The sequence below is a fragment of the Pundamilia nyererei genome, unplaced genomic scaffold (assembly GCF_000239375.1).
Source record: "Pundamilia nyererei isolate P.nyererei 1_Seehausen unplaced genomic scaffold, PunNye1.0 scaffold00047, whole genome shotgun sequence".
NCBI classification, from domain to species: Eukaryota; Metazoa; Chordata; class Actinopteri; order Cichliformes; family Cichlidae; genus Pundamilia; species Pundamilia nyererei.
In genome coordinates, this window is record NW_005187448.1 from 840,842 (window position 1) to 854,610 (window position 13,769).

General features: G+C 42.4%; 2 protein-coding genes across 4 annotated transcripts; both read right to left on the bottom strand.

Annotated features, from left to right (window-relative positions):
* Positions 1-1,135: 1,135 nt before the first annotated feature.
* Positions 1,136-8,615, bottom strand: tktb (transketolase b). The gene is made up of 14 exons (XM_005732478.1): positions 8,356-8,615; positions 6,363-6,480; positions 6,161-6,274; positions 5,932-6,029; positions 5,431-5,622; positions 5,159-5,286; positions 4,881-5,077; positions 3,446-3,610; positions 3,005-3,161; positions 2,793-2,923; positions 2,626-2,709; positions 2,429-2,525; positions 2,170-2,289; positions 1,136-1,944 (listed from the first exon to the last, which is right to left on the bottom strand). The coding sequence occupies exons 1-14, from the start codon at positions 8,460-8,462 to the stop codon at positions 1,772-1,774; spliced, it is 1,881 nt and encodes a 626-aa protein (XP_005732535.1). The 5' UTR covers positions 8,463-8,615; the 3' UTR covers positions 1,136-1,771.
* A 614-nt stretch (positions 8,616-9,229) lies between these two features.
* On the bottom strand, positions 9,230-13,752 carry lrrc23 (leucine rich repeat containing 23). 3 transcript variants are annotated; one of them, XM_005732481.1, is made up of 8 exons: positions 13,554-13,752; positions 11,842-11,951; positions 11,632-11,752; positions 11,394-11,535; positions 10,973-11,103; positions 10,705-10,841; positions 9,573-9,777; positions 9,230-9,494 (listed from the first exon to the last, which is right to left on the bottom strand). In XM_005732481.1, the coding sequence occupies exons 1-8, from the start codon at positions 13,632-13,634 to the stop codon at positions 9,462-9,464; spliced, it is 960 nt and encodes a 319-aa protein (XP_005732538.1). In that variant the 5' UTR covers positions 13,635-13,752; the 3' UTR covers positions 9,230-9,461. The 3 variants fall into 3 exon arrangements, with proteins under 3 accessions (XP_005732538.1, XP_013766156.1, XP_005732539.1); XM_013910702.1 differs by having other exon boundaries at positions 9,573-9,775; positions 10,673-10,841; XM_005732482.2 differs by lacking the exons at positions 9,230-9,494; positions 9,573-9,777 and adding an exon at positions 10,214-10,353.
* Positions 13,753-13,769: the final 17 nt, after the last annotated feature.

Consider the following 13,769-nt stretch of genomic DNA (forward strand, 5'->3'; position numbering starts at 1 on the left):
GGCTGTGGCTACAATGTAGCACCAGTGTATTAATGGGTGGATGACTGGATGTGTAAAGCGCTTTGGGGTCCATGGGGACGATAAAGCGCTTTACAAATACAGGACATTTACCATTTCATAATCATTTATTTTAAAAAGTACCTAATGAGTTAGGAACAAAGAACGGCGCATTGTTTAGAGCAGTGGCTCCCAAACTTTTTTTGCTGGGCCCCCCTTTGTTTTATAGAAAAATGTTCGCGCGCACACGCACGCACACACTAACACACCCTCCAACCACGCGCCCATATTTTGCTCAGTTGCGGTTTATTTCACACCTCAAACATTTAGTAAACAATTAAGCAAATACAAGTAACCTGCAGGTAGAACGAAAATAAACTATGTCCGCACCTACACGGGTGTTTTTCAACACGCAGCCGTTTCGTCCACGTAAACAGCGTTTCGAGCGGGCCCCACACTTTGGGAAGGTCTTGTTTAGGGGAAATGAAAATGACACATGATATGCCAGATGTGTTCAGTTGGGTTTAGGTGAGGCGAGTGTAGAGGCTTAGAGTATGAAGGAACCCAGGACCCACTGCACCAGTGTAACAATAGGTTTAAGGATTTCAATGTGTGTGTGTGTGTGTGTGTGTGTGTGTGTGTGTGTGTGTGTGTGTGTAAATGCCTTCCTGGACGACTACTTACACACCACAGAACTGGTCAAGCTTAAAATGATGTTACATGAACTTTGTCTCCTGGATTCTGCTCCATACTCTGGTAGAAGACACAGCAAACCTTCTAGCAATTCCACATGTTGATGTGGCCTCCTGCAGGGGTCCAGATATCACTTCATGTGAGCCCTTCAGAATCCACTTCTGTAATTTATAGACTAACTTAAGTTTATTTAAAATGAAGCCATTCATATTTTCACCTTCACACTGAATAAATTATCATTTTTGATCCTTTATAACTTCATTACTACACCAGTTCATTTTTCAGGAAGTGTGTGTGTGTGTGTGTGTGTGTGTGTGTGTGTGTGTGTGTGTGTGTGTGTGTGTGTGAGACAGACCAGTGGAAACTTTCATTGTTGACATTTACTTTGCGACTGCTGGTCCACACTTTGGCCTCGGCTTATATAAATAAGCACAGACAAACAGCATTGGGAGAATTATTTTTAATTCACACTACAGCAGTAATAGCATCTCTGTGACCTTAAGCACTGGAAATGTTGTGCGACACCCGTGTGGTCAGGAAACAGTGGGATGTTTAAAAACGGAATAGCCAAGCACTGAAGGCAGTTACTGAACACAATTACAAAAGTAATCTAGTAAATGATATTATGACGAGCAGTAACAGCGCTACCAGCGGAGAGGGAGGACAATAGGAATGCTTGCCAGGAATGTGAAAGCATTGATGGTCGGTGCCACAGATGTTGAAGCTCATCACTAGGACACGTTGCTGTATGATGGGCTTTTCATCTATCAGCATAACACTTTAAGTACAGTATTGAGTGATGCTTTTAACTGTGCACCTTACAAGACTCTGAAAACATGTATAACAGCAAACGGCAGAACCCATCTGGAGGCAAGGATACTAAGAGGTGCACATAGGGGAGTACCATCAGCACTACAGGCTATGACCGCACTGCACTCATCTCCCTTCATCTCTGATATTAATACAGGGTTAGCACAACTCAAGTAGCAACTGAAAGTTAGGTTTTCCATGGTTGTGCCTGGCAGCTGCAAGTTTGTTGTGATTTAAAACAAAAACGAGAAGGGAAAATGAAGTGCAGTTCTTAGTTTGCGAAGGTCTGAGTCACAGCTTCGGCAATATACTTAGCACTGATGCCAAAGATGTCCAGAAGCTCTTGAGGCTTTCCACTGCGGGGAACACCAGCCACTGCCAGACGTGTCACAACAATACCAGGCTCCCTTCCCACTGCTGACAGCACCGCTTCACCGAGACCACCTGGACACAGGAGGACCGTCAAAAGGAATGAATGCATAAAAGTGATGTTGGCATTTCTTTTAAATTACAACACAGCAAATCATGATATGATGCTCCTTTATTCAAGTTGTGTTTTGTTTGTTAAAACCAAACCCATCTAACGTCTAGGAGCCATGATTGTTGCCTCCATAAGAAAATTCCTGCCCTTTCACAAACATGCTTTCTGTATGCACAGACTCAACCTACCCTCCTTGTAGTGGTCCTCCACAGTGATGATCTGTCCCCTTGTTGCTCGGGCACTGGCCAGAATGGTAGCAGCATCCAGGGGCTTGATGGTGAATGGGTCAATCACACGGATGTTCTTTCCTATAAGAATGCATAAGGAAATTTACAGGTTTATAGAGGCTATAGTGGTTCACTGGCCAGTTGAGGAGTCCCTGCATTAAGCCCTGTGTGTCCTCATAACAATACCAGCACGTGTCCACTAGAGGGCAGTGTGGGTTACCTTTAGCAGCCAGCGTGTCAGCAGCAGCAAGGGCCTCGTGCAGAGTAACACCAGCTCCAATGACAGTCACCTGGTCATCATCAGACTGGCGAACCACCTGACCACAGAGATAGATGTATAAACATTTTTGGGGTGGGCATTTTGGTATGAAGACTGACTGCATTAGATTTATAACGAAAAGAGATTAAAAAGGTTACCTTGGCTACACCCACTTCAAACTTCTCATCTGGGGAATAGATGACTGCAGTGGCTGGTCTACTTGTACGAATGAAACATATACCCTGAAAATGGAAAGTGCATTACAATATATTGAGTGCTCTCCAACAGGATGAAGACATCAAGCTACCACAAGGTGGCCACCAACCTTTGTGTTGGATGACAGTTCAACAGCTCTCTCTGTGGACACTGCGTCACTGGGGTAAAACACAGTGCATGTTGGGATGGCGCGGAACATGGCCAAGTCCTCAAGCGCCATCTGGGACGGACCGTCCTCACCTGAAGCCAGAATACAATGAGTGGATGACAGACACTCACACCTGCACTGCTCACTAGAAATCCAGCAGATGAAAAGCTTACCGATGGAGACTCCGCAGTGAGACCCTACCAGGTTGACATTTGTCTGAGAGATGGCGCCCATACGAATCTGGTCATAGGCCCTGGAGAAAAATGCTGCAAATGTGCTGGCAAATGCAACAGTGCGGTCACGGCTGGCACAGCCAATAGCCACTCCTACCTGTGGTAGTAAGGAGACATCAGCAACACTGTTTAGTTTAAAATGACAGTGGATGTGGTTAGTAAGGGTCTAAGCGCAAAGTCAGCTGGGCACAAATGAGAAGCAGCAGAGAGGACGGATTATCATGTGTGAATGTACAGTAACAGATTAGACCAAGTTGGAGCAGATTATAGTACTGAAGAGCAAACCAGGTACTAGTCTCTCATAACTGTGACAGGGTTCCAGGATCAATAGGTTGACTAATAGTTAGCATAAATCAGCCTGAGCACTGAAGGATCGTTTACCATGTTCTGTTCAGCGATGAAACACTCGATGTAGCGATCAGGGAAGGCTTTCTTGAAGGTCTCTGAGAAAGTAGAGTTTTTGGTGTCTCCGTCGAGTGCCACCACTCTCTGGCTTGCCTGGCCCAGTTTTTTCAGTGCCACACCATATGCCTGCCTTGTTGCCATCTAACAGAAAATACAATGTGTTAAGCAACAAACAGCCTTGATTGCTATGCTTAGCTATATCCACTTTAACACATACATGTGAAAAAGAACCTTTACCAACATGATGAGCAGCACAAGATTCTGCACAGTCACAATAATTCACACACATCAGTTTTGAAATCATGTTCATTTCAGACAGCGTCAGCCCCGCAGTTAGCAAAAGCTGCAAAAAGCAAACTACATCCGATGTTTCACAGGTTCATGTGTGGAAAGTCTGAGATTTACTTCCAGCTGAAGAAAGTTGTACTGCTGTAAAAACTGCTGCACCCTCTTTATATCATAGGAACAAAAACGTGAACGGTTTTCACAATCATTCAAAGACAAAATCATAATGACAGTTAAGATGTGCTTAATCTTCCAGCTCTGACAGGTATGGGGATATAAAACAGTGCAATAGAAAATAACACTGGGATTCAGTCATGGAAGATTTTAAGCCCTGTACACACCGCCTGTACAAATACTGCATGTGTGCTTCAAAGGTATTTGAAGAGGTTAACATTGCACAATATTGCACATGATGCCATTACTAGATAACTGCAGAGTGGGGGCCATGTTAGCAGTGCTAGTAGCACCCGTCTTCTCGTATTCCAGGTTATTGTGGATATGCACGCTTTAGTTAAGCCATAATAATTTGACGCAGCCCAAATTCACCAGTTTCTTTCGAGGTTAAAATAGTGCCAAACTGTTCCAATTTCACAATTCTGGTTTACAACAGCTCAGTAACTCTCAGTCCCAAGGTTTAAGCAAATTCTACATTAAATTGTGAAAAATTTGTTTAACCTTTTAGTTTCTGGTGTCCACTAACCAGGATGGCAAACTTTAAACTAGTTTTCTAATCAACTACATCCCTAGATAAGAAAAATTTGCTTGTCAATACTGACGTCTGCGTCTCCGCTGTATCTACAGGTAAACACTGCAAAGTTTCTCGATATCTTTAACCTAGCAGGAGTTTGCATGTGGCTGAGCAGACAAAAAGCAAAGGAAAGTGGATATTTATATTTATTATATAAAGACCCTTAAGTGTGGACAAGTGTTCCAGGTGGTGTTTTTGTGCCATATTAGTAATGAAACAAAGCCACCACTCGTGCTAAATAAGATTCATGCTGACAACTGTATCAGTAAACTTTAAACTGCTGACCACTCAGTGTTGAGTGACTTTGGACCCATTACGCCAAAAGATCCCAATACTCAAAAACTAAAACTAGACGCAAACAAGCAACTCTGAAGGTACCTTGTCTCCCTTCTTGTATTCTGGAGGTGAAGGCAGTGAGATGGGGCTAAGGTCAGCTGGCGCTGTGTCCTCATTGGGCAGATCAGGGCAGAGAGTTTTGTTGGGCACCTGGATCTGTGACTGCAGATCTTTCAGGATTTCATCCACCCGGTCCTTGGGGATCGGCTTTCCATGCCAGTTCTCCAAATCCTCAATACCTACAGTTAAGTGGCAAATAAGTCATGTTTAAAATTCAGAGAACAGTTCTAACTAGATACAAAAAAATTATTCACACCAACCTTTGAGGCCTCTGCCCTTGAATGTCTTGGCAACAATGCAGGTCGGTTTGCCTTTGACCTGCTGAGCCTGCCAGAAAGCTTTGCACAGCTCCTCCACATCATGTCCATCCACAACATACGTGTTCCACCTACACACATAGAATGTTATTAACATCTGAACATGTCTGCAGACCATCAAAAAGCAGACAGATACAGGGAAAGACAAATAATAAGGTCAAGTTTGGACAGTTTGTTTCTACAGGTTATGAGCTGAGATAAATGCACGTGCTGACCCAAAGGCTTCACAACGTTTGCGGTAGATCTCCATGTCGTGCTTCAGAGGCGCTGGCTCACTCTGACCAAGCCGATTAACATCCAGGATAGCCACCAGGTTGTCCAGCTGGTAGTGGGAACCAAAGGCCATGGCCTCCCAAACTGAGCCCTCTGAGCACTCGCCATCTCCCAGCATGCAGTACACACGATAGCTACAACACAGTCAGTTAATAACAGACATGAGAATTTCCATAATATCTACTTTGAGAATTTTTCTGTTGCTGCAGTGCAACAGATTATAACAACAACAGTAACAGGATTTCACCACTGAAGAAACTTCCTAGTTAGAGTAAATAAGACGGCTTTTAAGTGGTCTTAAGCAAATGTGAGTATAAAGCATCCACTTTAGATTAACACCACACACTGACAACTGTGCAAAAATATTTCAGGTAACCCTGTGCAAGTTTTAAAGAAATGTTTGGTAGTCTTATGATTTGACACTGATACATAAACACACTGACCTGGATTTGTCAAGGTATTTGCCGGTATAGGCCATCCCACATGCAGCCCCAAGACCCTGTCCCAGAGATCCAGTAGCTACATCAACAAAAGCCAATTTCTGTGTTTGAAAAGAAGAATTGGAAAGAAGGGAAGTTGTACATGATACAGAGAGTGGCTTGCACACAATTTTGTCTTTTTCTTCCAAAAAAATAATAATGAACAGAATGGGTCTCAAGATTCCCAACTCACTGGTGTGGGGTGTCCCTCCAAGTCAGAATCAATCTTACGCAGGTTAACCAGCTCAGACTCTTTCACAAAACCTGCCTCTGCCCAGGCAGCGTACAGGACAGGTGCAGCATGACCCTGGCAATAAGAAGGAGAGTGTTAACAGATCTCAGGTTTGCTGACCAGATACAGAGCAATTAATCTCAATTAAAGGATATGCACCTACCTTTGAGAGAACAAAGCGGTCGTTACACTGATTGCGAGGATCATCCGCTTTGTAGCGCATGGCGTGGAAAAAGAGCACGGACATGAGCTCAGCTGCACTGCAACATGATGTGGGATGACTGGAGAGAGAGAACAACAGAAAGGCTACTGTGACAGTATAAATGCAGACAGGTTAGAAAGAAAAGAAACTCCACCCAAAGTGCACGAACATGCATGTGTTGCTGCACTAAAAAACAAAAAAACAAAAAAAAAAACACAAAAACAAACGCTCAGTTTTAGTTTTACAAGACACAGCAAACATTTAATATGCCAAATGATGATGCTCTTTAGCACAAGTCATATATTGTTAATTGTTATTTATTTTAGACCATCACTGCCTCAGGAAGGCAGCCAGGTTACCACACTTCAGAGGAAAAGAAATCTTGTGAAACTGTTAGTTGCTACACAGTCTCGAGTACTGTAACCATTTAGAAATTCCACATTGCCCAACACATCTCAGCTTCCCTATGCAGGTTAAATCGCATATCAACCATGCTTGGAACAAATTATCCAATCTGAACAAACATCAGCATAAACCTTTTAAAATAACTCAATGCTCCGTTTACCACGTGTTCTTCTGTTGAGAGACAACCTGCTGAGAAATGAAGGACAGTCAGAAAAACCACAAGGAAAAGAAAGAGGCACAAGTGTAACTTTGACTGTTGAGGAACAATGCTCCTCAAGAAGTCCTTTGTTTAAAAGGGATATAATCTTTATAAAGCCCTCATAGTACAGTTAGAATAAACTCCTGCATTTCCTTGTCAAGAAACAAGAGGAAACAGGTTAGTCAACTGTCCATTAAGGCTGCATTTGAGATTATGAAAAAGAAATAAAAATTGCACAATGCACACCAACTGGCTGAGGGATAATTGTAAGAATCAAGCACAAACTAAAGCATCTGGCCAGGTGGCTGACATATACTATAAATAAAGCTGAGTGTTTTTACTGCGTCTTTGATTCCAACATCCACGTTTCTGTCTCAGATGTGATGTTATGAAGCAGGATATGCGACTCTAAGCTTTAGTCTGCGTCACACAAGTCTAGACAAAGTGTTGTGTTGTATGCGAAATGTAGTAGGTGACATGACTTGATTAGCGCCAACTCACAAACTACGGTTTCAGTTTTGGATATTGTAGCCCTTGTATAGATCCATTTGCTCTCCAAAGTGAATATTAACCGAGCAAAGGGCGCTCACACTAATCCCTATGAAGCTACACCCTCGTCAACTCCTACTTCCCGCTTGGACTCGAATCAACCTATTGGGTTACTTCCCGACAGCGACACGGAAGAGATCAGCGATAGCTCAAAAAGAAAATTCTGGCATTCTGGGAACGCCAATGTTTATGATGAAGTATTACCACAAACCCCTTCCCAACAGCCATTTCCCAGACTTACCATACTTAACGCAGATATCCTCAAGCTGGCGATTTAACAGACTAAGAGCCAGCAGCAAAACTCAGCCTCAACGCAACCAAGAGATCCATCCTTTCCTATCATGTGATTTCTGTTAGCTAGTAAACGCCTGTTGATGTTATAACCACTTGACTTGAACTTATTAATACGCATGTATGCTAGGCTAGAGTGCCTAAGAGTCTAGCCACCAGTAAATAAGGCCGTCATTTACTTTGCAGAGAAAAAACCCAAACAAACACTGTTAGCATGTGGTAGCCTTTGCAATAGCTGTGGGCTCGGCTACCCTCAAGTCACAGCGTAACTTATTAAAACGTTTCGCAGAGCAGTCGCACAACATCAGGTAGCAAACCTGCTGCTAGCGGCTTGCCGTGGCTCGGTAACCGCGTGAATTTAATCTGCAGCACGTGCACCCAGGCCCAGAGGTAGTGCACGCCTTCGCCCCAGTAACCTTATAGCACATACTACATATATGTGTGTGTTTTTAATTGTATACAGGATTTATTTAATATTCCAGCTAATGTTTGCAACTCTGAACAACTTACCCTGAGTTAGAGGCGCATGTTGCCTTGATGGAGTTGATCCTGAGCTTGTTAGCGACGTCCTTCAGTCCTTGCAGAGTCTTTTCATCGGGTTTGTGGTAGCTAGTCATGGTTTACGGACGTATGGTCGCCTGCTTCAGGTAGTAGTCGTGGTTAATTCAGTGCGAAGGCTGCTTCCCCGGTGTCGTCGTGTCAACGCTGGGCCACTGAGCTGCTAGCTGCCCGGTGTTAAGTGCAGGAGAGGAGGGGCAGACGTCGCACAGGACGGGTTTTGTTTCCTCAAACAGCCACGCCCACCAAATCAAACCATTGGAGGGAGAGTGGTGGTTCAAGCCGCCCTCGTCAGTCCCTCTCAGCGTGTTCAAGATACAAATGTTGCTTCATGCCGATCTCGTTTCATTAAAATCAGTAAATTTCCAAAATAACAGTAACAAAAGCGTGGACCCCTATTCTACTACCCTTATGGAAAATACAGGTATCCACAAGTGGAGCTGCACTGCACTGATGTGCGAACAACTTTCTTAACTTGCTATAATATGAATGTTTTCTTCAAGTGGGACGTTAACGTCCTGGTTATATTTATGCAGTGATGATGGTGTGTTTAAATGCCAGTCAAACAAACGCAGGATCTGATTCCGAAATCTGCTGATTAGCCACACAGGCCCATAATGTCACTGTCCCCTTAAAACTGTAGCTGGATGGCTGCCAACAAGGAAGCCGACGGCAGATTTTGCTCTCTCATCCTTACTCAGGGAAACACATGGAGTCTGTCTAACACCACCGTCTATGAACAATACAGGGTACTAAGGCACAAGGTACTAGCCAGAGTCACTTCAGCTCGCATCAGTTGTCATTTTTGCATTTAGACACATCAGAAATAAACATTTTCTAAAACTTTATTGTTAAATAGCTCAGCTGTAACAATGAGTGTATGGAAATGAAAAACACTTTTTGTGCAAAGTCATGGATGATTGAGCTACTCTATCAAACATAGAGTACTTCATACAGAGGTGTATGTGGTCATTCATCAACAGACAACAGGTCTGCCATTTAAAAAGAAAAAATGAAGTCAGTCCAACACTTCCCCATTCTGGCCATAATTACACATCTTATTGTGCATACATTTCCTCTTCTTGAAGTTCCTGAAATTACACAATGTCACTAAATCAAAAGGGTAAAAAATAAAACCAAAAATAAAAAAATATTTTGTTTTTTGTTACCCTGATTCTTTCCCAGGCTTCAGCTCTCTCCTCGGGGAAGACAGGATTTTTGTCGAGTCTTTCCAGCTGTGGCACTACTATCAGCACATTTATCCGGTATTCGGAATTTTCCGCGACTGGGTTCCCAGAGAGAACCAACACGCGAAGGCTTTGTGACAGAAAGCCGATGTATCGTAGAGCAGGCTCATCTATGATTGCATTGCCTCTAAGGGAGAAAGAAGACAAATTATGGGATTAATACCATGTTTTGTTTTTTACTGACTGGATTATTGGAAGCGTTATTATGACTGATCTTTATTGTTACATCACATTGCAGTCATGTGAAAAATAAAGTTATCCATAGGACTTTCTGCAGGGCTGTGAAAAACTAAGTACAACATAACTGCTTCCATTGGAATTAAGAAGGTAAGTAGCAGCCAAGAGCTACTACTCAAATTGCACTTGATTCACTGAGTTGATTAATTTGTGACAAAAAAGAATGATCAAGTACAGCTTAATTGGAAGAGTTGGCAAGAAAAAGTCTGTTCCTTCTAAAAAACAAAACAAAACTTGGCAACACAGCTTAGATTTGCAAAGCTGCATTGAACAAACCGGAAGACTTGTGAAACAAAGTCCTTTGGAAAGACATGACAAAAGTGAAAATGTTTGCCTGTAATGCACAGCACTATTTGTGGTGAAAACCAAACATAACTTATTAGGACAAACACCTCGGGTCAACTGTCAACCATGGTGGTGGAGATTGATGATTTGGGCCTGCTTTGTAGCCATAGGACCTGGGCACCTTGCAATCATTCAGTGAAACAAACTTTTTAGGACAACAGTCCCAAGCACAGCAGCAAATCTACAACAGAATGTCTGGAAAAGAAAATGTTTTGCCACAGTGTTGCAATGTCCCAGTCAAAGTCAAGACTTCAGTCTCAGTGAAATGCTTTGACAGAACCTTAAGAGAGATGTTCATAAACAAATGCCCCCAAACCCCAACGAACTGAAGCAATGTTGTAAAGAACCAAAATTCCTCCACAATGTAAGAGACTGATTAAGTCATACACAATTACTTCAAGTTACATCTAGTTAATTATGGTGTCTACTTAGTCTCTCACAGGACTGAAGTTTTCCATGTGACTGCATGCACCTGGCATTGAGGTACTGAAGACACTTCATGCTGGGACTGAGGCCGTCGAGCGACTCTAGCTGATTGTCTCGAAGGTGAAGTGTGGTGAGGCGCTCTAACTTCTCCAAACCCTCAAGACGTTTGATAGCATTTTGGGCCTAGACAGAAAGCAAGACTAGTCACAAGCAACCAGGTACCTGGTTTATTACATGGGGATTAGTGTAGTGGTAAGGGATTAACTTAATCAATCATGTCTGTGTTAATAACCAAACCAAGACACTTTGTGTACCAGATACAATTGCTGGAGATGTGGAAGGTTGATGCCATCAGTGGTTTCCAAGTGATTTCCCCTCAACTCTAGAGTTACCAGATTTACAAAACTGCCGTACTGGAAACCATTAAGCCTCTGAATATGGTTACCTGCACACAAGGTTTGTTGGCATCTTTAGTTAAGTCAAATATTGCTTTTAACAGTGATAACATGTGGAACAGTAAATTCCCATCTTTTTGCAGGAACAACTATTTATATCAAATAACAGTGACAATATCTTTCGCTTAACGTATTTTATTATACTTGCAAGAACTTCTGCGGCTTGGATAAGGGACCCAACTATTAACGGTTGCTTACTTGACTGACTTTGCCGTAGAGATTGCCAGATTAGCTGAATAAATTCATTCCACTTTACCTGACGTAAAACCAATAAACCAACCTGTAAGATTGAGGCTTTCCAAGGCAGGCCCAACTAGGCCATCTACATCAGTTAGCTGATTCATTGCTATACTCAGCCACTGCAGGTAGGTCAGTTGAGCAAACGGTTGCTCTTTGAAGCACATCACAGAATTATTGTCGACCTACAAAAGACGAATTACATTCAATAAACGTAATTAAAGAGATTCTTACTGCCACAAAGATGTCCTTAACTAAATGCATAAGGAATTTCTTCTTGCCTTGAGCCAAAGAAGCTGGGTCAGAGATGACAAAGGAGAAAGATCAGTAAGGTGGTTGTTGGATAAATCCAGAAAACGTATGTGAATATAACTGTTGATTGCAGCTATATCCTCCAGTCCTCTAAGGGTGAAGAAAACTGGTTTGAATCAGAAGAAACTCGTTCAAGTTAACAGAACAGTTTTGCTCTGCGGGCATCTTTCTCTGATTACCTTTTCTGAAGGTTCAGCTTGACAAATGCGTGTGCTAATCCATTTCCTGTTCGGCAAAGCAATGACAGCCCTTCACTTATGATTTCTTGAGTTAAATGTTGAACTTCAACCTGTACAAAAATGAGATATAAATGAAAGGCTAGTGGCTTCAACACAGAAACGACAAAAGCACTACAACTTTATTTTATTCAAAACACAAAATGAATGACAGCTTAAATTGCACAATGATAAACCAATGACAGCAAGTTATCATGTAAGGTGAAGCTCAGGCTAGCCACTTTGTTCGGTACACCTGTTCAACTGCTCATTAGGGTAAGTATCTAATCAGCCAATCAAATGGCACCAACTCAATGTATTTAGGCATACATACAGAGTTAAGACAACCCAGTCAGTGGCTGAAACGACCCAGTGAAACTGAAACTGGGCAAAGGATTGGGGAAGAAAACTGACATTGAATGTGGCACGGTTCCTGGTGCCAGGCAGGCTGGTTTGAGTATTTTAGAAACTGCTGATCTACCAGGATTTTCCCACACAAATATTTCTAGGGTTTACAGAGAGTAGTCCAAAAAAGAGAAAATATCCAGTGAGCAAAAATTTCTTGTTGATCTCAGAGAAGAATGGCCAGACTGCTTTGAGTTGGCAACAGTAACCCAAATAATCCCACATGACAACCAAAATATACAAAAGAGCATTTTTGAATGCATCACATGTTGAACCTTGAAGAGGATGGGCAACAGCAGCAGAAGACCACACTGAGCTCCACTCCTGTCACCTGCGAGTAAGAAACTGAATCTGAATTTAGATTCACAAAATTGGACAACAAAATATTGGAAAATGTTGAGTCTTGATTTCTGCTACAGCATTGAATGACAGGGTCAGAAACTGGTGTAACCAACATGAAAGCATGGATTCAGTCTCTCCTATCAAAAGTCATTGCTGACAATGGCTCTTTATGTACTCATCTTCTACTGGGTAGATGGCGTGCAATGTCACAAAGCTCATATAATTTGAGAGTGGTCCCTTGAAGATGAATCCAATAAAGCACCTTGGCGTGTATAATCATGGATGTGCAGCTGACAAATTTGCAACTGTGTGATGCTGTCACGTCAATATATCAACCAAAATCTGTGAGGAATGTTTCCGTGTTGAACCTATGCCACATAGAATTAACATTCAAAAGTCTTCTCTTACTCAAGATATATCTGGATAGTACTGGACCAACAAATTACTAGCCACTGATTTGACTGTTTTGCCAAGACAGTTTCCCGGACAAGCCTACCGTCAGAAAAAAATAAAGATCTTCATTGATAAATGTTTTTATTCTAAGACTAGGCTTAATCCATGTTAGTAAAACCGCCAGCAGAGCAGGGCCACTCCCAAGGCTCAAACTGTCACTAATTAGTCAACAACTAGAATGTAGACATGGAAGAGCTTCAAAACCACGTGTAGGAGCACTTTACAATAAGCTGCCTCTTTTGGAAACTAGTGACCTATTACTAATATGCCCAGAAAATACCCTGGGTAGGGGGTTGAATGGTGCACACACGAGTAAACAGACAAGCTCCAACTTTATCAAAGACATTACCTTGAGTCTGTTTGGGTAATCAGGGCGAGGCACGTGATTCATACCAAATTAACAGCAGAGATATCCGCTAACATGTACGAGTCAGCTGTAAATATGCTCGGCACATGCCCCCCATTTACTTTCATACCTTCTCATTTTCGGCTTCTTTAAGGTGTTCTTCTCCTCCTTCAACATCCGATAATACTGGGTCTTCGTCAAAGTCAGACATCCCGATTAGTAAGCCTTATAATTTGACTAGTTACAGACCAGCTGAAGAGCGGATTAGAGAACTGCAACAGGATTTCCAACCAGCTAACTTGCTTATTTTGTGACTGCTGCCCGACCAAGCTAGCTGTCTGTTTAC

Bases quoted from the DNA above. Each gene is read 5' to 3' on its own strand.
- tktb (XM_005732478.1), bottom strand. From the start codon at position 8,462: ATGACTAGCTACCACAAACCCGATGAAAAGACTCTGCAAGGACTGAAG. The intron at 3,611-4,880 runs GTACCTTCAGAG...ATTTTCTGTTAG, and splicing joins AATACAAGAAGGGAGACAAG to ATGGCAACAAGGCAGGCATA. The intron at 1,945-2,169 runs GTAGGTTGAGTC...TCCTGTGTCCAG, and splicing joins GGAGGACCACTACAAGGAGG to GTGGTCTCGGTGAAGCGGTG.
- lrrc23 (XM_013910702.1), bottom strand. From the start codon at position 13,634: ATGTCTGACTTTGACGAAGACCCAGTATTATCGGATGTTGAAGGAGGA. The intron at 11,952-13,553 runs GTATGAAAGTAA...ATTTTTGTACAG, and splicing joins AAGAAGCCGAAAATGAGAAG to GTTGAAGTTCAACATTTAAC. The intron at 11,104-11,393 runs GTTGGTTTATTG...CCTTGTGTGCAG, and splicing joins GGAAAGCCTCAATCTTACAG to GTAACCATATTCAGAGGCTT.